The sequence below is a fragment of the Orbicella franksi genome, chromosome 3 (genome assembly GCF_964199315.1).
Source record: "Orbicella franksi chromosome 3, jaOrbFran1.1, whole genome shotgun sequence".
Taxonomy (NCBI): domain Eukaryota; kingdom Metazoa; phylum Cnidaria; class Anthozoa; order Scleractinia; family Merulinidae; genus Orbicella; species Orbicella franksi.
The window spans coordinates 3100688-3125000 of record NC_138147.1 but is presented as its reverse complement, the minus strand read 5'-3'; the positions used below and the strand labels follow the sequence as shown (position 1 = coordinate 3125000).

At 41.0% G+C, this 24313-nt stretch overlaps 2 protein-coding genes across 2 annotated transcripts in view; one reads left to right on the top strand and one right to left on the bottom strand.

The window, feature by feature from the left end:
* LOC145480675 (uncharacterized) overlaps positions 1-11640 on the top strand; it is a 23901-nt gene extending 12261 nt beyond the window's left edge. Inside the window, exons 7-16 of the mRNA XM_081458976.1 lie at positions 178-316; positions 598-853; positions 1212-1699; positions 2623-2819; positions 3960-4737; positions 5823-5917; positions 6208-6276; positions 7017-7115; positions 7927-8131; positions 8791-11640. Coding sequence (XP_081315102.1) covers positions 178-316; positions 598-853; positions 1212-1699; positions 2623-2819; positions 3960-4737; positions 5823-5917; positions 6208-6276; positions 7017-7115; positions 7927-8131; positions 8791-9263 — 2799 coding nt within the window. The 3' untranslated portion in view covers positions 9264-11640. The remainder of the gene's footprint in view (positions 1-177; positions 317-597; positions 854-1211; positions 1700-2622; positions 2820-3959; positions 4738-5822; positions 5918-6207; positions 6277-7016; positions 7116-7926; positions 8132-8790) is intronic.
* On the bottom strand, positions 11634-24313 carry LOC145480672 (alkaline phosphatase-like). The gene is made up of 9 exons (XM_081458972.1): positions 23815-24313; positions 20649-20788; positions 18360-18689; positions 17359-17604; positions 15775-16008; positions 15167-15307; positions 14136-14243; positions 12852-13142; positions 11634-11858 (listed from the first exon to the last, which is right to left on the bottom strand). The coding sequence occupies exons 2-9, from the start codon at positions 20776-20778 to the stop codon at positions 11698-11700; spliced, it is 1641 nt and encodes a 546-aa protein (XP_081315098.1). The 5' UTR covers positions 20779-20788; positions 23815-24313; the 3' UTR covers positions 11634-11697.

Below are 24313 nucleotides of genomic sequence, written 5' to 3'. Positions count from 1 at the left end.
AGAACAGAAAAAAATAAACGACGTGATAGACTAGAGAAGATAACGAAAAATATATTATTTTAACTTATTTGCAACTGGTTAAATCTGCAATTCTATTCTTGACATTTTGATTATTTAAATGCTTTTGTTGTTCCTAGAGTTGTCCATTTCATTAATTTTCAATATCCCTCGCTTTAGGTTGCAAATCATATGCTTGGTTCAGTGCTGTGTAGTCCCGGATGTTTCAGTCTGTACAGGTGCAAGGCCGTCAGAGAGGTGTTACCAACTTATGCCACCGGTGTGGACCACGCTTTCGAATTCCTGACCAAAGATATGGGTTGGTGTCTTAGAAGCATAAGTGACAAGACGAGATGACTGTTAAATTATTTTAGCAGAAGGAATTAAGAAGACGGAAAATCACAATTCAAACGATGCATACATGCAGAGTAACATATTTACTTATGACCTTTAGTATGTGATAGCGTTGCAGTGTTGCTTTGATGAAAAGAAGGAATCATTTGTCATAAACTCTCCTGTGAATAACTGTGGGTTTCCATAAGTGAGATTGACAAACAACTCTTTCAAACTAAGTTGTATATGATCTCTTATTCCTTAAAGGGGAAGATCGCTGGATGTGTACACTCATGGTTGAACGAGGCTGGCGACTGACGTACTGCGCAGCCGCAGAAGACAGTACTTACTGCCCTGAAAGCTTTGACGAGCTTTACAAGCAGAGGCGTCGCTGGACGCCATCGACTCTTGCCAACCTTGTTCTGCTAGTCAGTGAATGGAAGAGGATTTTGAAGAACAACGATCACATTTCTTTTCTTTTTATCCTTTACCAAACATTTCTTGTCTGTTCCACTGTTATTGGGTGAGTAGAGTCTCAAATGTTTAATGATTACTTTCCATGTTTCTGGCGTCCGTATCCACTTGTTGCAGATGTAATTCGTCCCTCGGCGCAGAGCGGATACTATCCACATTATTGAACACAAATACAAGTGCAACTTCATCGAGCAAATCTCTCAAATACAGATCAATAGTACTTACACGTGTATCGCACTTTCGATGAATCTGTTGAAACTTTGAGACATAAAAAAATAGTCGCTGAGCAAACAATTTAATTGCACCACATCATCGGCATGTCTACCGTGGCAGTCCCGTTCCTCGACAATGCTTATTTTTTTTTCTTAATTTATTGTGTACGACCAACTTGCTTTTCTTCCTTCCAGACCATCCACAGTCATTTTGGTTATAGTGGGTGGAATGATGTTCTCGGGCCTTGCAGTCAATGAAATAACTACTGTTGTCCTTATCAGCCTGGTAATCGTTGTATACACCGTAATATGCCTCTTCACGTCACAAGATTTCCAGCTCAGGGTGTCCAAACTGCTGACGTTCGTTTTTGCTGTAATCATGTGCATTGTTTTCATTGGTGTAGCAGTTCAAATTTCAAACGAGATAAGATCGACAGGCATGACAACACTAGAACCAAACTCAACCGAGTCAGCCTCACCTCAGTCTTTGAAGCAGCACCTACCGGCTGGAGTCAGCACTCTGTACTTGGCCGGGTTATCTGGCATCTTTATTGCCGCTGCCCTGCTACATCCCAATGAGTTCACGTGTTTGTTTCATGGAATGTGGTATCTGCTGTGCCTACCCTCTGGGTATCTGTTACTGACAATATATTCTCTTTGCAATCTAACGGACAGATCATGGGGTAGGTATGCCCTTTATGCCCTAGTTGTTCGAAAGGTAGATAACGCTATCCACCGCATAAATCGCTACTTAGTGTCAACAAAACAAACAGTTCCCAATGGATAGCGATTTATCCGATGCTGGCATATACAACTTAATTTACGAGACCCGCATATACGCGCATTTTAGCTCGCGTATATATGCGTCCTTGTAGGACGCGTATATTTGGGCATTTATTTCGCATATCCCCGAGCTTGAATTTACGCAAATATGTGGCCCTTTAAAAATGCGTATATACGCGATCTAAATGGTCGTATATATGGCTTTAAGCCCATACGTAACGTATGTAAACAAGTATACGCGACAGAAAAACCCGCGTATACCCTGTCGTAATTTTGAAACGAATGGCCAACCATAGATAGGGCAGATGGCTATTGCTATAGCTTTTCCTTGGTTTAACGATCGTTTTCTTTTGATGGATCATTTTCTCTGCCGCTTTTCTACGTTAAGCGAAAAAATTAAGAAAATCTATCAACTAGAAGTTTGATTTTTTTTTTTGCAAAATGCACCTTCGAATTCCGTTCTTTTTGGCTCTTCGTTTATCTGTGCGATGGTTTCAAATGCCTCTTGAAGGGTTAAGTTTTGTGAAAGCGCTGGTAACATCTGTTGCGGCTTTAAAACGATGCGTCCTTGTATCCTCAAAATAGGATTAAAAATGCATGTATGTATAATATCCAAGGAAATGATATGCCATACGTACTTTATCTATTTGGGGGAGGGGGAACACTGTAAAACAAAGCTACTCTCCTATGCTAAAATTTGTCTTTCACGTGATTGGCCTAAACCCAGGGCATAAATGTACATGATAAACTCGTTTTGCTTTGCAAAAGATAAATAACTTCCAGGAAACTTTCATATTTTGCTTTTTATAAAATAACTTATCAGGGACTAGGGAAGAAAAATCTGCATCACAAGAAGAAGACTGGTACAAGCCAATAGCAAACTTCTTGATGAAAATTTGTAAATGTTGTCAAAGTCAGCAAACCCGGGAAGAGAGACACACTGCAAGCAAGGCAAAGCGTGGAAGTATAGTCGAAAGCAGGACCAGCATTAAAGCAGAAATTACTAATTCCTCCAACAAGGTTAGTTTAGGATTTATGAGTGTGGACGCGAGCGAGGAACTGAGAGAGTTACACCGAACGAAAAAGTGTCTAAGCAATTTCACCTTGTCTTGTAAACGTACGGAGCTGCGTTCTTTCCCTTCTTAAGTTTTTGCGTTATAGCAAAGCTCCGGCGGCTCGAACGGCCGCCAAGCGGCGACCCATACTCATATGGGAAAGGAAAGAAAACCCGTGAGTTGATTTTCTCATGGTTATCATGGCTAGCGTTATTGCTCGTGGGCGCGTACGCACGAGGGCGGCGACGGCGACGGAGTCGCGCAACATGGCGGCCATACTCCAACTAATAGATTTACAGAGACATTCAGCCTTGGTTTACCGTGTACTTCTTTGATGTTGGACATCCATGTTATGATCAATTGACATCTGTCAAAACAAGTTATCCGCTGACCAGTATCACGTGCTGGTTTTCGATTGGATCGCGGGCTCATGGCAGGTTAACTTGTTGAAAACGGGGCCGGATTGTTCGGAAGCCAGTTAACGCTAACCCAGGATTAAAAGTTAACCGAATTATAACTTTTTTTCTATAAAAAAGTTTTTTGCTGCTTTGTTTTGTGGATATATATATATATTTGGTGATTATTAAAACTCAAACCAGAAGGCCAAACAATATACAGGAAACCTCACCGCAAAGTTACAAAACTCAAATCAAAATTCTACCTTTTCCTGGGTTAGCTTAATCGGGCTCTGAACAACCCGGCCTAGGAGCTATGCTTTTAGGCTGGCCTAAATCTATATATTAGGTTTGACTTTCCAGCTACTCTGTCTTGTTATTGATCGAGACGTTTGTCATAACATTATCAGCTACAAGGAAATATGCGCATTCACTTGATTGGTATCAGGCGAGGTCCAGGATAAACGGTCACCGTTTTCTGAATCATCGAGCACCGAAGGCGAAAGCTCCTAGAGGAATCCGGGGTCATGGTGTCCCAGGAAATGTTTTAGATTTTATCTCCCTAAAGTGCCCTTTCCTGGGTGTCTGAATCATTGTGGCCTGGGCATTGCCGCGAGAATTCACAGCTACTTTGACAAAAAGGTTAAGGTGTACTGTGTTGATTATTGTATGAAAACTTTTAATTCAACTTCAGCTTTGATCAATTATAGGTCGCTGAGTCATCAGACGAAAAGGGCAACAAGGAGATGACGTCCTTTACTGCTAAAGGAGAAGTGTTCATCAAGACAGAGACTACGGAAGTCCTCCGACTTCCAGCTGAAGATACACAAACAAGCAAAAATTTGGAGGCGACAAGACCAGAAAAGAAAAGTACCAAAAACCCACTGAATAATGCATCGAGTGGGGCTGATCAAAATACCAGTGCTACTGCCAATGCTGATGCGGATCAAAATTATCAGTTTCCAACCATTGTTGTGCAATCGGCACAGGAAATTCCAAGAAAATCTCTGGCTACATCATCAAGTAAGATGGAGTCGAAAGAAGCTTGTAAACTTTCTACTGGGGAAATAAATGAAGACAATTTCCTCAATGGTGCCTTCCATAAACCATCTTCAAGTGAATCCATTGGCCCAGATCCGGGGTCATACGCGCAGGGCTTGATACGAGAGAAAATAAACGCAGGTGATGGAGTGAAACGGGAGGAATACTCGTCTGAAAAGGATCATTCGGCAAATTCACTGGTTCATGAAGGAGCAATGCCTCAAAAAAGCGATGTTAGTCAACTAACCAGCAATGGAGAAATGCAAAAGCAAAAGGGAAAAGGGAAAAGATTGGTTCCACTCACAGTATCGACTCTTATCACATCCTCGGCATCAATGTTCCAGGAAAGCAGCGATCAACCTGAAAAGGGAGACGGGCAGCTGCAGTGGATGAAAAATCCTGAGCTGTCACGCAAGTTTGGATCGAACCTCTCACTTCGAACATTGGGTAAGTGTTACTCGTGGGGGAGTTGGTGGGGATGTAAGTGTCAAGCATAAATGATCGCACATTGTGAATCATCGGGGACATTTCCGTGTGTCAATTGTTTGATCACATGACGGCTCTTCTATGGTGACTATGTTTTCAGAGGGTACTTTGCCCGAATTTGGCGTTGTTTTTTTTAAGCTAGATTTTTTTGCAGTGAGATTTGGACATTTTAGATTTTATGGTATTATCGCTAAACATTTCTAGTATAAAGTTGCATCCTTTGCGGTTTTCGATATTTTATACTCAATTTTGGGGATTCTTCCTCATTTCTGCAAAAGATTGCGATCGAAGATAACAGATCCAAGATGGTGGACACTTCTAAATGAATGACGTCATTTTTCGCGTGATATGCCGTCATGACTGACCCGTGGTCAATTGACATGAAGTGAATAGTTTTTAAGATTATTGTGCCACCCCCCTCCGCCCATCTCATGCAGGCTCACTAACGATATAAAGCCCAGTCTACAGTAAGTAACACAGCATTATTATATGGCTGTGTCTCACAAGGACTGGGAACTACCGAATTCACGAATTTGATTGGCTGAAATCGATATTGACCGAGGTCTAGATTTTCCCATCTAGACTGGCATCTAGACCAGTTTTATTTTGCGTTGAAAAAGTAGCAAACTCAAATTCAAAAATGTTCACCGTTTTCTTTTATTTTCTTCTCAATCATTTATGGAAGTGCCAAAAAGCCTGACGACAAAAAAAAGTAAAGAGGACGAGCAAATTTCGGCAGGTTTAAGTTAAGCTCGTCTCCGTTTGCAAGCAAAATGTCAGCAAACCAGTTACATTAAACGAATTAAAGTTTTCTTCTTTGCCATATAATAAACATCTTATTAACCGAACTAAGTCGGTCTGTATGGGAGAATCTTGACCTCGGTCGTGTGTACAGACCTCACTGCGTTCGGTCTGTTCTCACGACCTCGGTCTTTTCGATATTTTTCTGAGCTGTCCCATAAACGAACCGTTAGAAATGAGTACAATTAATAGAAACGATCTCACCCTAATCGTACCTGCATGTTGTTTTACTTTTTTCCTGTTAGATGAAAATGGTCGCCCTATGACAGCACTCAAAAACGACGTTTCTTTTTCCGATCTAAATTTGCCAGTTGAAGAGTGGTTACCAAGAGACTTTAAGGTAACAGGATGTAATGAAATTATACGAAAAAGCGTACGGTTTTACTGAGAAGGTTTTTTGTGTGTGACTTCGGGAAAATCAAATCGTAATTGTTTTTGTTTTAGCATAATGTCTTGTTGGCTCAAGTGTTCCTGTCAGCCTGGACTTACAGACACACGGCACACTCACGACGGCCTTATTAGAAAAAGCCGGGTCGAGTAAAAGAGAGGAGATGTTAGTCGCCTTCGGCTTCGTAAGTTCGTGTTTAACTTTTTACGTTATTAATGATGAGTTGGTTTGGTGTTCCACAGCGATACGCTTCCAAATTTCGCGAGCACGGATATGATACAGTAGGATTTCTACCCGGAATGACAGATAAGGTTAGTGCTGTTTTAAAATCAAGCAAAAAAAAAAACAACAACAACAATGAAACAAGTAAAGTATATCCAGTAAAGTATATCCAAACCGAAACTGAAAATGAATAGAAGCCGACTACTTTCTTTTTAAACCTTGGTCGTAATAGAGAGCTCAATGATCATTTAAGATTTTCAACAGTCGCCCCTGATAATAAGTTGTGAACATTAGCACATGAACTACAAAGTCGGTCGTGATGAAGAAGATAATTAAAATAAAATTAAAAGGACACCATTTTTAAGGTCCATTCGAAATCCCCTCGAGGCGCGGGCGGTGAAGCTAAGTATCCCCAATCGCGCCTTTCGGAGATTCGGGCGAGAATAATTCTTCAATTTCAGTACCCGTTTCAAATGTTTCGATCTGTATTATATATTAAGCCACATGGATGAATCTCTCGTCCCGTAACCACCAATCTTTAATTCCTATCTTACAGACTGTTTCTTCAAACTTCATTCCTCGTCCAAGTTTGTCAGAGGGCGGCCGTTAGTTTCATTTTCGGTTTTCTTTCCCGCCAAATCGTTGTACACACACAATCGGTTGGCCGTTATCTCTTCAGTTTATGCATTCCTCGTGACTAGTTCGTTGGTCGGGGTAAATCTTCCCCTTTCTACCGTTACAGTACAGCCTTAGCGCGTTATCCGGAAGAAACCTGCTTTAAGTTTATACTAACGAATCAATGTTTTGATAAATATCTATTGCCATGCAGGATCTGCAACTAATTGGCATCCATACCAGGGGACATCGCCAGAGGCTCTTACGGGATATCAGGAAAATCCCGCGATTGGACATTGAAGAAGATATCCCCGTAAGTTTTCTTATGACTGGTACAAACGGGCTTAAATCGGGATTGAATTCACACTTATTCTTTTCTCATTTGTCTTAAAATTTCGATATTAATAAGCCCAAGGCTTATTTGTGTTCAAAAATATAAATCTTTCCAGGAAAGAATTGTTATTTTGATTTATAAAATAACCGACATACTACGCCCGTTCTGATTGGTCAGTAGAGTTGCAAAACCTATGTTCCATGGCAGCTCTACGCGGGAACGAGAGAACTCAGTACGCTAGCGATAAACATGCAGTTTCGGGATGTTTCACGTGGGATGTTGGGAGAACACTCGAAAAACTAAATCACTCGCCTAACGGCTCGTGATTTACAAACTTTTCCCGTGTTCTCCCAACATCCCGCGTGGTTTATTGCGCCTTTGAACCCATAAAAAGAGTGGTCTATCGCTTAACCTGTGGCATAGTTATCTCCCACCTTCTGGTTATATGGAAATTCCTGCAATGATATCTAATCGTGTCGTTTTGGTACGCTTAGCTTCGGCGACATAACAGGCGATTTGGTTCAAGCCATAGCTAATATATATTTTTGTTATACGTAGTAGAGTAAAAATGTCCATGGCGAAAATAACCGACTTTGATTTGGAAACTAAGAGTAACAAAAACGCACGGTTAGGTATTTACCCCACCTAACTACTTCTAAATCTTCGGCTGCATCATGTCACTGACATCGGATTTCGCTTGATATCAAAAACATTTTGAATACAACTATATCCAAGTATTTATCGAATTGTTTAGTTTTAATCCTGGTACCAATATATTTTGTTTTAAAAGCAAAACGTTCAGGAATGGTTGGAAGAGCATGGTCTGGGCGATTATTGGCCCAAGTTTGAATCTAGTGGATATACAGAACCCAGCGACTTGGAAGATTTGAAAAACATAAACAAAGACAACCTGAAAGAGACGTTTAACATTCATAAACCTGGCCACTTCAACAGGCTTTTATCTGCCATTCGTAAACTGCAATACCCCAATCAAGGTAAGTTTCACAAACCTGTCTCACGCTCACGGGAATTGATATGCTACTGACTCACAGATCAGACAGAACAGGGGAATTTTCCCGGCCACAATCTGAGCGCGAGTTTGTACCCTGCCACATGCTTGATGTCAGCATGTATGAAAAGAAAGTACCGGTACCTGCTTTTGGTAGCATCTAGTTATTTCATATGTCATAAGTTATTCTTGAAATTTTATATCATTTTGGATATGAATTTCAAAATTTCACTTGCAATATCTTAACTATAAGGAAAATAAGTATCGGCGAACTGGAGTCAAACAAGAATTTGGCGCGTATCACCAACTTTCCACAAGAAGAGAATTCTTGTCTAATCTGGAGAAAAATAGTTCAAATAAGATGAAACTGAGCGAGAGTTTATTGATAAGAGACCTTCTTAATAAAGTAACCGGGAATCAAACGAGACCAAGGACCTGAACTCAGTTCAACTCGATCCTTGTTTCCATGTTCACTGTTTTTGGTGACGCTTCAAGAAAATTCCCCCAACTACAAGCTGGCTTGCCCAGTTGGTTATGCCCGTGGCAATATGCTCAACAATTTATCCATTGATTGCCAGAGTCTTAGAGAAAAAACAAAACATCACGTCCTCTTCTTAACGTGTGATTGTCCGTATTTTTGCCCAGGTCAAATCAAACTTCGTCAGACGCGGCGTGAGCTGGATCGTCTTCCATTGCTCTACCTGGATGTGGATAACCAGGACGACGGCATTGAGTATGAATTCTGGGAAGGTTTACGCCAAACATGTTTAGTCCCTGAATTAAGTGCCTTTGACCAGACTTCCAAGCTGAAAGAAAAACTCGTGGAACTGCGAAACACAGCCCTTTTGATATTTGGTGTCAGCAATGCCTTATGGATGGTAATAGTACTGACTTTGGTGCAACAAAAAGATCTGAAGGTCTTTGGAGTAGACGTCATTGGGCTTGCTTTTCTACTTATTTACGGGTTTTTAATTATTCTTCAGTTTCTGGCACTTTTAGGCCATCGTTTCAAAACTATCGTTCATATTTTGGCGCGTACACCCTGGACACTAAGCAAGAGAGTTGGAAACAATCGTGTTTCTTCCGTTGAATCTGAGAACAGTCAACCAACGCGCTAATGACAACGCGCAAACAAAAATAAATATCAACCGGCCGAAGGCGAGAACTATTGACATTTAAATTAATTAACACTCTATTATCTGAGAGTTTGAAATATCATGAGTTTGAATATCATGAATAAAATGACTTTTTCCATTCAGGCCAGAGAGACTAGAAAAGCTGATGCAGAAGTCAACCAGATCTGTTAGCAAGACCTGTAATTTAGTCAAGGTTGTATTTTTGCGTTCGTTGTCCTTGTTGTACCTGTTATATGTGCGGGGAAGGCATGGAGTAACATAGTTATCCATTTTTCTCCTGGGTTGTTCCACGAATATCCCACTTGTGACTTGTTGCTCGAATAGAGGAAAATATTACCCGGTTAATCCAATGCAGACCAGGTGGAGAAAGACTGAAATGATTGCTTCAGGGACAAATTATCAGTTTATCTACGATTTGATGGACAAAATGTTACCTTTCGCTAGGAAGTTACAATTATGTTGTAACAGATCAATCAGACAAGTCTTTAAGTGAGGCTTTCACACAGTAATGATTATAACGTTTGACATGCACGTTGTGTGGAAAGGCTGCCGAAAATCATCTCTATTCTTGATTAGGGGGGCAGAATATTGAAAAGTTTATCAAAAGATTTGTAAACACTTTTGCATAAAGTCACATTCACAGGAATGCCATCTAATGATATTCAAAACTAAACTCTTTTAACAGCTTTGACAGTTAACCAATCCTCACTCTTAATAATGATGTTGGATAAATCGAAACGTCGATTAACTTTCGTTTTAATCATATTCTATGATTTAGTATCTTTACTCAGTCTTTGAAATGTTCCAATGTGGATGCATAGAAACAAATATATAAATGACTCTTAGCTTGCTTTTCATTGTACTGACTAGGTATCGAAGACGACGAAAAGAAAAACTAAAAAAACACATACTGGACTTGTTGCTCCAATCACTCGACAGCTTTACTTGGAGGCTATTTTGCGAGTGTGCGAGCCCGAACCTCGAGCTTTGAACCGCTGGTCTCTTTTACGAGCCCCGAAAGATTCCCGCCAAAAAATCGAAAAAAAAAAAAAACAACAACAAAAAAAACAAAAAACGGGCATAATGCCGTAATATGGTATTTATTACATGCGGGGTGCTTCCACTGACGCCAAACCGACTTGTCAGGGACCAGTGGGAATACCTGAGGAAAATGGAACGAAATTTTCCGATTAAACCCGGCCAGCTGAGAGGAATGGTTCTTACCATTTTTTTATTCCTTTTCCGAATTCTCTACATAAGTGAAGAGAAGTAGGGCAACGAACCGGTTTGTCAAAAATGGAACGGCAAAATTCGGCCTGACCGGTCCGATCGAAATAAGTGGACCACCTCCAAAGGTGATTCCGAATATGCCGGTCGGAAGAAACCGAAGCGGTCCTTTCCATTTGACGTCCGGCCGAAATTTCCGGAATCTTTGGCATAATGTGAAGCACCCGCGGTCTTCATCTGTTGGTGCACTGTAGCATGGCAAGTGAGGTGATGGAGAGTTTTCCTTTTTGAAAAAATTGTTTCTACCAATTACGCAGATATTTTAGGACGGACATTTTTCCCATCTCGCTTTTGAATCACCCTGCAGATTTTGGTAGCTGCAAGCGAGGTAAACTTTTGCTAATCTTTAATTAGTTTGTACCTTGTGATTTTGTTCAGCACAGTAAATTGTACTGACTTTCAGTGGGAGAAGTTTCGCGTTATAGCGAAATGAAGGGCCAATGAAGTACCTAAAAAATTTATATTCCAGCGATTGTCGGGATTCAAGCAAAACGTTAGACCAAACTGATGTGCAAATATGGTTACAACTTCTACTAATTATTGCCGGGCGGATGGGTTTTATACCCAAACTATTGAATTGCTCGAAATAAGCGGTCATCCTGTCGTTCGATTTTACCGGGGAACCATTAAAAAAAAAATAATAAGAGATTGATTTCCGGAGAGGCAAAACAACAGACAACTGGCAGGCAAAAAACAAATATATGAATCTTTCGTGGCGGTGCTTGATTAATGCTCATGCTATATCATCTTGAAAATTACCTAAACTTCGCCTCACTTGAACGTTTTCTTGCATGTTATTTGGATATTTGTCGATTTTACATTTAAACAATATTTTGATACGAAAATTTACGAGGGAAACTCAAACTTTCTTTCGTACATGTAGCTGAAACTATAAACTTACTGCAAAATCCGTTCGATGAAATTACGAAAAACTACTTGCGCAGAATTTCACGCATGAAAGAAAATCGAAAAATTTTGTTTCTTCTATCAAGTGTAGCATTTACTGAGTAAAATGTTGACGTAAAATTAAAAACTCAGAAAAAAAAAGAAAAAAAAAAAAAAGAAAAGAAAAGAAACGCAGTGGCGTGCAAAAATTAGGCTCGCGGCTTGCGACTCGCGGGCTCGCTTATTAGTCACAATCGTCGTCACACCCTTCCCTAGCCGGATGTTGTTCGCAGGTGCCCTGTTTGCTTTCACTCAAACACATGGCGTGATCCATCACGTGAAATATGTATTGCTGTTCCACCACACCGTGAAATAAATAGGCCCCAGGACCGTCCGCGTACACGCCTGCGAAGCAAAGAGTTCAACCTGTAAAACCACTTTCATTCCTCTTACTTCATATTTCTAAGCACGAATACTGGGTCAGACAAAAGTTCTGAAAAAGCGTGTTTGAGTCAGTTAAAAAGAACACACCGAACGCAAGCAGCAGCACACAGAGAAGATTGGAGGCGCTCTGTAGCAGTCTTATGTGACGCCTAGTCACGAAAGAGATAGGTGGACGCAAGGCAGACTAAGGTGAAAATTCCGATGCCTAAGGGAACATTTTTGTGTGCGTGTTGCTGAAATTTGCTTTGTTTCTTTTTTTTTTTTCGCAGATATCGCTCCATGATAATCGAGTGCGCCTGCGTCGTTCCTTCTTTCGGTTTTGGATTTTAATTTCATTTTTTATGATTGTATATGTTATAAAGCGCATTTGATCATATATATATATATATTAATTTGCGCTATAAAAATATTAAATATTATTTTTTTCTTCTAAGAGTTTCTCGTGAAACAGGAAGCAGTAGTGCGAATAGCCCAATTTCCATACATTACTACGCCTTTCAATAACACGCGGACTCTAAAATTCAAAGCTCAACCGACAAATGCGTTTTTCGCTTCCGGTCAATCAAATTTTCGGCAGCTCCTCCCAGCTTCCGACTACTGCCGAGCGCGCGGTAATCAAATCGCTGAGCACAGTTCAGACAACGAAACAGTGCTCGGCAGTAGTCGGAAGCTGAGAGGAGCCACCGAACATTTGATTGGCGGTGGCGAAAAACGCATTTGTCGGTTGAGCTTTGAATTTTAGAGTCCGCATGTTATTGAAAGGTGCAGTAAAAATTGTAATTTGGCTCCGAGGCCTAGGAGAATAAATCAAAAGAAATTAATTATTAGCCTACTGTTCTCCTCGCTTAATTTCCGCAGTTCCTGAGATAGCGGGCTTACTTTTGCGAGCACCAAGAGCTGGTTATTGAGCCTGAACTTACCTCCCACATTTTTAAAATTTAAATTCAAACATACCTACGTCATCTCCTCCGTGAGTCTCGGAGCTCAACCACACTGCAGACTGCTGTTTGTAACCCCTATCTCCCGTGTCCACCCCTGTAAGGTTTTGCCTAGTGCCATTTTCCCATTCTCCTCCGGGTCCATTGGCGTATCCCAGAACTGTGTAGGGCTTTCCGTCCTTCGCTAGTCTGGGTTCAGTATAACCATATCCAAGCGCCAAACCGAAGATGGGATTTCCGCGCACTGGGTAACCAGCCATGGTGAAAACGTGAGAATGGTCTGCGGTTACTATTAGAAGAGTTTCGTCTGTAGTGAAAAAAGAGAAGCAAATAAAAGATGGGCCTTAACAACGCCGTCGACTTGTACGGTCTCAACTCTATTCTCGTTGCTTGAGTAAAGTGACAGGTCTTTTTTACCAGCTGAATTCATCCCCCCAGTTCACGTCTTAGATGGTATGGATGAATCTGCTAGAATCTCAGTTATGAATTGAATTTCCTGCGATCAAGCGGTTGGGGGGGGGGGGGGGGGAGGGAGGGAGGGATTACTGCCTGTGACAGCCTATACGGAGAGACTCCGCCTGAAACGGGCACCCTTTTACTGGCTTCAGGTGTATAAAAGGGTAGAGATTTCATAAGTTGACTTATATGAAACGGTAGGGGAATCTGCGCATTAAGTCCAACACGAGCATGATCGGAAGATAAAATAAGGGATCAATCAATCAATCAATCAATCAATCAATCAATCAATCAATCAATCAATCAATCCTTTATTTGTTAGAGAAGGTTTATAATTACAAGATTGAATGAACAATATTGAATCGGCAGCCAAAAGGCTGATGTGGACCTGCTATGCAATGTTCTTAACAAGGTAGGTAAAAGGGGTGCCTTATTTCTATTAAAGGTACACGAAAGGGTTAACTTTTCTATCAAAAATTGGTATGCAAAAGAGTAAGGGGTTGACCCTTAGTGCGGAGACCCCGTATAAAAGTTTGTAGAATACCCCCGACTCAACGGTATCTCAGCTACTAATTAAAATTCCAGCCCGTTTCTCAGCTATAACTGATCTGTAAAGTTTACTGATTCAGTAAATTTTACAGATCTTAGATCTCAGCAATCAGTTAAAAAAAATTACGCCTCTTGTCAGCAGAAATTAAAATTTGGACCAATCCTCAGCTGTCATTTAAAACCAGTCTAAACTATCGAGTGGAACGGGGAAAATCCATCCTCAAGCAAAACTGAAACCAATCCGCGAGCGAGTAGAGTTACATTATCAGGATAAAGTAAGTAAGGCTTCGATTACCTCGATCGGTCATTTCGATGGCTTTACCACAAGCCTTTGCCATAGCAACAGCGTCATTCAACGCACGCACGGCTTTTCCACCGTGGTGCCCGTGGTCAATGCGGCCTCCTGAAATGAAACAAGATCAAGAGACTGAGGAAAAGGATGTGAGAAGGAGAATGGATTAGATGACAGGAAATGTGCGTAAGAACTTTGTATGGTTTCAGGGGACATGTGTCCTTCCAAACCATAAAATCTCTCTTAAACAGCTGTTCAAAAGTGTATTACATCTTTGGGTTTGAACAAAAAACCACTGACATTTGTTTTAGTTAGCTCAGTTTGTCAAATTAATCGATTTTAAATATTCGAACCCAGACCTTGCTCGTTTAGAACATGGCTAATAGTGTGTTCAAAACAACCAAATCTTTATCAAGTTTTTCAGTCCACGTGGCTCAAATTGCAAAATTAGTTAATGTTACCGTATGCCGTAAGAGCACCTTAACAAGCGTCTCACGTCCAAGCGATGTAGCGCGTCCGGTTGAAACAAGGATACCTAAACCCCCATATCAAATTAAAGCTTACAAAGCTGGCTATCACACAATACCAGGGATTTTAAAATAACATGAATTGTCGAATTTTTCACGACCTTTACTTATGATGGGAGGCGCGGTGGCCTCATGGCTAGTGCGCTCGTCTCCGGATCGAGCGGTCCGGGTTCGAGCCCTGGCCGGGGACATTGTGTTGTGTTCTTGGGCAAGACACTTTACTCTCACAGTGTCACTCTCCACCCAGGTGTATAAATGGGTACCGGCGAACTAAATGCTGGGGGTAACCCTGCGATGGACTAGCATCCCATCCAGGGGGGAGTAGAAATACTCCTAGTCGCTTCATGCTACAGAAACCGGGATAAACTCCGGCCTGATGGGCCACTTGGCTCGCATGCAGACTTTTGCTTATGAGCGTCCGAATACATCGCTTGGACGTGAGACACCTCTAAAGGTATACGGTAATCTTAATGTGTAGTCAAACTACTCAAGTCGATATTTAGTTACCTTCCACGAGGAGGAAATATCCCTTTGGATTCTTCTGTAATATATTGATGGCTTTTTCAGTCATTTCTGCTATGGAGGGCTCCCCTGCTGTATCTTCCGCGCGGTACACTTCATACTGCATATGGCTATACTCAAACAAACCTGATGCGTTATAAGCAATGAAGGAAAAGAGATGGTGTAACTACTATCGAATTAGCGAAAACGACGACGCTACGGTGGTTAATTCCCGCTACCTACTTCAAGTTGATAATCAGCGGGAAAATCCAGTGATGTATCATACACTGCGTATTCTATCCGATTCAGGGGGTGGGGGAGGCAGGGCGGGGGGGGGGGGAAGGAGAATTCCTAATCTCGGTCATTCAGTCTGTTTAGATTGTGAAAAAACACGCTGCTACAAAGCTGCGATGGTCTCCGTCACTAGCAAAACTAGGCCATATACGTAATCTCGGTTTGGACTGGAACTAACTTGCAATATATAATGGAGCCCCATGTGAGGGAATATAAAGAGACTTATTGTCATTTACGTTAGAAAAGAGTCTCCTTCATTGCAAGCTAGTTCCAGTCCAAAACCAAGAATACAAAAATGAGCTATTCTCTTAACCACCAACCTATCACGTGATCAACCTTCTCCTCGTCAATCTGGTCAAAACTGGTTTTATTCCACACGTACTCTGAGTTGGGATATTTGGCCACCCACTCTTGAAGTAGGTTCCTGCCGTCCAGTCTTTCGCCTTTTTTTGAATGCTCAGGGTCCATCTCGTAGTTGGGAATAAACTTTCGTCGACCCCCCGCGAAGACCACTTCAATGCCATCTCCATACGGGAACTCAACGAGTTGCAAAGCTGTTACAAGACGAAAGGAAAAGGAATAAGCGCGACGTGTGATCTACATTGTATTTTCTGGAAAGCAGAGGGCTGCATTTTATACCGAGGAGTTATGTGCTGCAAAGGGCCTTAAACCCTGACCTATTTAAGGATGAAGCAAACGCAAATTAATACTCTATTTACGGCACAAACCCGAAAAATGACACCCTGTTCAAGGAAAAAACAAAAACTAAGAATGGCATGAACTATTTAGGGATCGGGAACCTCAAAAACTATACCCTATCTGGCGGCACCTAAATATATTGCCCATATATGGGAGTACCCCCTTCCCCCTCGGGCATATTACAGTGCACTCGAACTGTTAACGCTTCAAAGGCGCCGTAACTGAGATACCCATAACGTGCTTGGCCTTAAATTTCATTGTGTACAATCTGTCTTGAACATTCATTTGATCATTCATTTGATGATCATTCATTTGAAAAAGGTTTTCCTGTATATCATATTACAACACTCAATAATCATACCACATTTGTAGGTATACCTGCCTCAACCCCCCCCCCCTCAGGGGGACTCCCATATAAAAAGGACGGGGCTGTTCGTCGTACCTTTTCGGGGTTAAAAAAGCGATTTTGCCTTCACTACACAACCGAACACACTCAAAGGTTGAGGCATGGGCGCGTTGGTCAGCCAGGCCCAAGATATGTTTTATTTGCGACAATAAGCTTACAACGAAGTGGATAAGAGATACATCAAGTAACGTCCTACATGCGCCAAAGCCGAACACGTAAACCTCAAAAACCTCTTGTTAGGAAAAATAGGGACCGTGTACCCCCGACCAAATGCAGTGGCGCCACCTTTGGGGTTTTAAGGTTGACCTATAAACAACAGAATGAAAAAACAAATCATATGACGCTAATTACACAATAAAAATAAACCTTATGGGAAAGTGCTAGTGGCAAGGCTGACCGTAGAATGTCACAAGTTTCTCAACCATCTCTTTTTACAAACGTACTACCCATGAGCCTTTGCGTACTACTCTCCCACCCAGTTCTCTGTTCCGTGTCGGCAAAATATTAATTTATGTCAATACCGATTATCACAAATTACATGTTTTGGTGCCTCTTAGGGTGTTCAGCCTCAAAAGGGTCCAAAGCAGGAACTTTGGCGGTACCTTTTAGGGTATTGAGCCGAAAAAAGTCAGTGTCAGTTAATGTGTTGTTTTAGAATTGTTACCTCTCAGGGGTTGAAAAAAGTTCAAGCCACGCCCACAAAACATGATCTTGGTATCTCTTAGGGGGTTCTTTTCAAAATTTCCGACAAGTACCCCCGTCGTTTTTATAGGGGAGTTCCCCGGGAAGCTCCACCTACCTATATCTGTACAGTTGGACGGGTCATCTTTAGCCTCTGACTTAAGATCTTTGTCACTTTCAAAATCTCTGTCGGCTGAGTGAGCGTACAGGCAAGCTGGTGTGGCATGCGTGGCACGTGCGGTCGAAATGAAGCCAGTTGACATTCCAGCCTTCTCCGCTAACGCCAGAATTGATATCACTTTGTTGTGTTCGGTCATAGTTTTACAGTAGCCTCGTTCTACAGTTTCATCCACGCCAATCAAACCTACGTATGAAAAACGCAGAATGAAATGAAATGAAATGAAAATGATACGTAGTAGTTACAACAGACACAGGAACAGCCCAGTTCTAATTTCATTGGCGTTGCCTTTCAAAACGAGACTCAAATGGTGGAGAATCTCGTTTGGCCAACACTTTCTAAGGACTCGTCCACAGTACGACGGAGAAATTTAAAAACGGCTTTTTCACTCTTGTATCATATCACTTTTGCATCAAATGCAAAACGAAAAACGCAAAAATCACCAGATATTTTGGAGTTGTGCTTGAGGAAATCTCTGGCAGGGAAATCACGTTATTGTCGTGGTGTCATCGTTTTCGTAAAGCTTCGTTTTCAAAATGTTTTTCGTCCACACTAAAACGCAAAGTCGACGTTTTCAAATTCCTCTGGTTTGAAGGACGTTTTCGAAAAGTCCCATTTTCGTGACGGATTAGTGTGGATGGTAGGCCTAACCGCAGCAATTAAGCCCCATTTTCAAATTCCTCCGGCAAAGTCTGGACCTAATACCAACCGGAAAGTTTAGTTATATTTTACACATTTTGTTTTTTCCTTTTTTGCTTTTGGCGGCGCTGTTGTTCCAAACTAGAGTATACGTTTTTCACGAAATTTTGAAAAAACACAGGACGAACCGTGAAATTAACGAAATCTCCGCGAGAAACTACGCCACAAAAAAAGAACAAACGAAACAACGACAACAAGCTGTCTCGAGCTGGACTGGACACTTGGGAGGGACCCAGTCTTACCACTATCACTCTTAACCCCGCAGAGAAAGGCCGTTGCTGTCCCAGCGGAGTCTGGGACCTGTTGGTTGACGTTGTACGTCTTAGCGAGCGCGGTCCACGGAAAATGTTCCCAGCTGAGGACATGTTCTTCTCCAGATTGGTTCATCTGCTGCCCTTCCAGGATACGAGCCGCAGTGACAGTAGTAATGCCCATTCCATCTCCAAGGAATAAAATCGTGTTCTTTGCCGTGTGAGTGATTGGCTTCCTTGCCAGGTTGTCTTCGACGAGCTTAAGGCCATCGTTGAACCACTGGTTTTTTTCTTGATTTTCAGGTATCATAATGGAAGGACCTGCAGGTTTGAAATAAAACTACATCAGGCGCGATTAACTTCTTTGCACACCACATACTTTCTCGTAATATTCTTTGTTTGTTTGTTTGTTTGTTTGTTTGCTTGAGTCTAAAATCAAAAGACGAAATAGGGAATTATCGCCGATAAACATTAATTAACATATACAGTGAGGGCATAAACACTTTCGAGGGTCTCAATGGGGTTAACCAAACATTTAGCCGTTAGGCTTGAAAATTGGAACATTTTATGAAGCTCACGATGGACGACGTTCTATGGTCCCCTCGGGAGGAGAGAGCCTTCAAAAGTGAGCAAAGTAGTTTTTCCGTTCTTGCAGTCATTAACTTGATAGATCCGTCTCCTTTCACGCTTCCTATAGGTGGAGAAAATGAGACCATAGATATAAATTTATAAAAATAACCTCCCTGTTTTTCCTTTGCCGTCGTTATGTTTCGGGCAATCGAGACATAATGCCAAAGGGCACGCTAGTCACGCGAACATTACGCAATAATTATAAACTTTACACAGACTAACATAAACAAAAGGAAACCAAGAATGGAAAAGATAAACGTTGACACGGTTTTTGTTTATTTGTTATTTCTAAGTACCTATTCTTTTCGGAGTACCTATTTATTATCGTTTATTAATATTGGTAATCGTATGAATGCGACTCAGTCCAATTAAAGGTTTACACTACGAGTGATATTTGTAAATTCTCTCAAAGTTGCACGAGCCTTCAGGCGAATGCAATTTGAAATAGTTTTCAAATGTCACGAGTAGTGTATATCCTTAATTGCTCGAGCCTTCATACGATCACTCATTTAATATATGACTGGGAAAATCACGAAAGTGCGCAAGTTAATTTGCACTAGAGTGCAAATTAAAAATTAACGATGAATTGGCTTGCTCCTAGCCAATGGCAATTAATGAAGTAATTTTCTCAGTGATATAATAATAAATATCACTAATATTACTATCATCATCATCATCGTCGTCGTCGTCGTCGTCATCATCATCATCGTCAACATTATTATTGACATGGGCTCGTTTTTCATTCGTTTTCGGTCGAACAGTCGTAGCCTCGGCGCTCGGTTAGTTGGGAAGCAGCACAGCACCAGAAAAAAATCGAAGGTGGAAATTGAGCGACTGTAGCAAAAAAAAAAAAAAAAAAAACGCCCTCTGTCACCTCCCGCGCCGCGGCGACGTTTCTCGAACGGGTCTCCTACTAAACGAACGCCTAGGAAAGGCTGAAGGCAAGCACACTCTAAGAGACAAGTTGCGGGGAAGCCAGGCAGGGACCTATGGACATACGTTGCTGGGACAGTAGATACGACAGGGACAGTAGATACGACGCACAAAATTCAAATCAGCTTTACTTCATGCAGCATTTTTTTTTGGAAGGGGGGGGGGGGGGGGAAACAAAAGCTTGTCCCAGCATCTTCGCATCTTCGCTCGTCTGTTCGCATGTGTCTGCACGTGTGTACATTGCGTGACTAATCCAAAGAGCCTAGACAACAAAGGTTAACTGCAGGTGGTATCCAACGAAAACTCCTCCTCCGCGTCTTTCATGACTTTTATCGTCGACGAAAATAACTTAAATTTTAATTTCAAGCGTATTGGACGACATGCGTGAAAAATGATGATTTGCAAGCCAAACGTTGCATGCTATCAATGAACTGTAGTTCGTAGCAGGATAAATTGTTACATAACAACAACGCCGGTGAATTCACGTCACAGAAACGAGAAGATCGATCGATGTCATCGATTGATAACTTAAGAACACAAGGAATTCTCTCGCCTCAAGGTTTTTGAATAAATGAGAAAATGAGACTAGTTTTCTTGCACCCTTAAGTATTGTCTATGTGTTAAATTCATCCAAGGAAATAGTGGCCAATAGTTTGGCCCGCGCGGCTCATAAACAGAAAGTGCAAACCATGTACCTTTTAGAATCAACAGACTTACCGTCTCTTTTTGATCTTTTGGATGATTGCTTGGAACCCTTCGTGAGAGTTATTGCCAAGATGATTCCTACAGCGAAAATCGCTGATATTGTAATCAAAAGAATGCCGTTTCTTTTGGTGGAGCTGACCATGGTGCGATACCTGAAGATTAAACAGATAGATTGAAAACCGATCGAGTTACAACAATATGCGTTCCATTGTACTTACAGGATATGACAGGGCACAATCTATCCTTGACCCGCGTACTGGTTACCGGCAACCGATTTCAGAATTTCGATTGCAGGTTACCGTTGACCGCACAGTTGGCTCCCTTGAAAGAGAACCAATAAATGCAAAATCGCTTTTGCGTTAACGTTAGCTATCCCAATACTTGTAATGGATAGTGCAATTAAGCCTACTGCGTACTGACTGGTGTAGTTTTGTTTCATAGGATTGTCTTTGAATAAAGATATAACTTTTTGAAAATGGCACCTGCAATGTCAAAGGTTGCGCCTGCCATATTTTTAGCGCTGTAGACTTTTTGTCAACCGTTCCGATCGACGATCCTCTAGACGGAGGGGTCCTAGACGATTGCGATGAACAAAGGACCTTACTTGTAAATGATCCCGTTAGTTTGTAATGGTCGCAGGGAATTCAAAGTTATTTTTATAAGTCGCAAAGTTGGCTCCCAGGTAGGTCAAGTAAGTGAACCGAAAGTCGTTATTGTTGTTGCGCTAGTGGATAGTCACCTATTCGACTAATGAACCTTTTTCCTGATGTCACGCCTTTGCGCCTTTTTTCGTGGCTCAAACAAACTAAGCCTCACCGCTCGATATATCAGCCGAATTTAGTAAATTTGTAAATTTTTATAAGGTTCCGTTACAAAGTCATGAAAATATAGTACGCCAAACTCACTAATTTTTACAAAGAAACCTCCTCTCAAAAGCCTGGTGGATTAGCTGATCCTGCTGACTGTGATGACATTTGGTGGTCAGTACTGAACTCTCGAAATAATCCTGAACAATTTCGTGATTTCTTGGGTTAAAAACGAATGAAAAATATCAAAAACAACGACCAAGGAAATTTAGGTTTCGTGCCATGATTGCCAAGATTGGGGGACTTTAAATTTTAGTTCGAGTATGAGATCGAGTACAAGAAAAGCTTTTTAATTCTAGTTTACATGCTCCACGTCACGGCACATACCTCTCTCATTCCATCAGCTATCCTCTCTAGTCTGTACCTAAAACCAACATGACTAGCGACGTTTTGCACTGGCGTCCAGTTTTCTCGCGATTCTATCCGCGCGTTCAACGATGGAATAAAAATACGAGAAAATAGAGCGAGGACTGTGAACAGTCTATTGGAAACGTCACTGGTTTGAAAATCTAAACTGGTGCTCGACCGCACTCAATCTATAGTCTAATCTAAAGATCCGTAATATAGTGAAAACCCAGGTGTAAGAACCTACATTTTTTGTAGTCTGGCAAAATAGATTCCTGTATTTTGAGGTAGTTATTGGCAATTTAGGCTAAGTCGGTTCTGATTAGGTTAATTTCTTAACTTCTATGAACGAGATATCGTTGTAATTAGCAGAAAAATAAATAAATTAGGTTTGGTCCTTACGTGTAAAATAGTTATTCACAACTGTATTATGATAAGCAAGAGTTCATAATTTAACTGTAACCCACTTATAACAACCTGCTTGATCCTGCTTGGCTAAATTGAAATAGGTCCTTATATTTTTGGGTTTTAAAATGGCAAATTTCTGCCAACAGATTCGTAAACCACTAGGTTCTTACACGCGGGTATTTACTGTAATTGTAATGGAGCGAAAGCAGCTTTAAACGATGTATTTAAATACGTTTGTGGCGATTGTAATTTTGCTGTTTTATGAAAGGGAATCTTTCGTAGTTGATGGTTCAATATGCAGAGGCCATGTAATGGATCTGCTCGAAGTATCCGTTCCACAACCGAGACCTTTTTGGTTGAGACAATGAGGGAAACTCCAGCATTCCCTCTAATCGGGAAACTGAGTATTTCCGGGGAATTATAACTGCTGGCTGGTTGAAGTGAGATATGGTCCTGGAACCACACCGCCAATTGAGTATAAATAAAGCGGGTGAATTCGGTGATTCAGGAATTTTGACAAGAAAATTTTCTGGGAAGTAGCAGTTCAGACATTTCTGCTAAGAAAATGAAACGGCAATGCTGATATGAATTAACCAGAAACCGGGAAAACTTCGTTCTTGTCATAATGGTCCCGGATAAATTCTAATAAGTTGCGTGTTTAATCGAGGATGATTTTAAAAGCCATTACAATGTAATCTACAAGCTTGTCAGACTAATTTTTTTAATATAAATTTATGCTTTATAAATCCTGCACATCCACACGTTCCTGGAAACATGAAGCTCGATTCTACCAGGAAAAAGAAGAATAGAGAAAAAGAAAAAAATGAAAAGAAAAGAAAACAAGAATAATGCGTTAGCACTTGGAAAGCTGGGCACGTGACTAGACATTAAGAGTGCCTGCCTGTAAAAATCAGACAAATTCCAGGAGCCATTCTTAATTTCGCGGCAAGGGTCGAAAATTCGATTTCGCTCATATTCTTATGGTAGATAGGCTAGGGCATGACAAAAACTACTGGATAGTTTTTTTGGCAAAATATCCTTTTATTGCAAAGAAATATGCAAATTACCAAACTCCGTTAAAATCGTCATTTGACGCACCATTTTATTACACAAGTTTGAGAGCCTCGCATGCAAAACCACGTCATTCTTCCGTCTTTAAAACACTCAAATATTTTTGTGCAATGTTTACATGTGTACTGGGCTGATTTTAGGGAATGTTGCGTTGTCTTTTTGGGTGCAAAATAATTAAATTTCGAAGACATGTATTTCATTCACGTAAAAGTACTTCGTGGATATAATTAATTTTCACCATGTGCGAAACCTTCAAATGGATCAAGCTTCTGGTGGTTGAATCGCAGAAGGATGGTCTACAGATTCCTGTAAAGATTTCTTTGGGCAAATGATTGTGAGCGACGCGAGAGCTTTTCAAAGTACGTCAAAAATGCAAATACTTGACCATCCGTCGTCAAATTTCAATTTACGGGTTAGATGTATATTTCAGCATGTACCTATAATAAGTTGAAATAGACACAGAGCTGATAATTTCGAAATGTTCTAACCTTATTTGTTGTAAAAGGCAGGTCCAAAGCCGATTTGACGTGTTTCTAGTCGATCTCTCACCATTCGTCGCACATAAAGCTGAAGTTTGCTTTTGTTTACACAAGGTTAACGTCCGATGTACATCACCTACTGTCAACCTATTATTGGTCGAATACTATGAATCTGTGACCATCTTTCTGCGCTTATGAACATCACTGCATCTAAGTATAAAACGGCTGAGTCATTTGTAGACAGTTGCTTGCTTTACGTTTCGCCAAAATATTGCGTTTGATCGATTGCTGACCATTGCTGATAAGCGTGTCGGCGCAGCACAATCTTACAGCCGTTATTTGTGCGTCACGCAATGCTGTCACGGCATATGCTGCACATTTTGATCTATTTTGTATAGAGTACTCTCAGGATAAGTGAAACAATTTAATCATTGTTCATCTGTTTGTTCATATATATAATAATATGTGTATATTTATATAATCGTGTTCTATAGTGTACGTGGCGTCG

Coding starts and splice junctions, on each gene's coding strand:
- LOC145480672 (XM_081458972.1), bottom strand. CDS start 20,778: ATGGTCAGCTCCACCAAAAGAAACGGCATTCTTTTGATTACAATATCA. Junction 17,605..18,359: donor CGGGGTTAAGAGTGATAGTG/GTAAGACTGGGT, acceptor TTTCATACGTAG/GTTTGATTGGCGTGGATGAA. Junction 13,143..14,135: donor CATCGAAATGACCGATCGAG/GTAATCGAAGCC, acceptor TTTTCACTACAG/ACGAAACTCTTCTAATAGTA.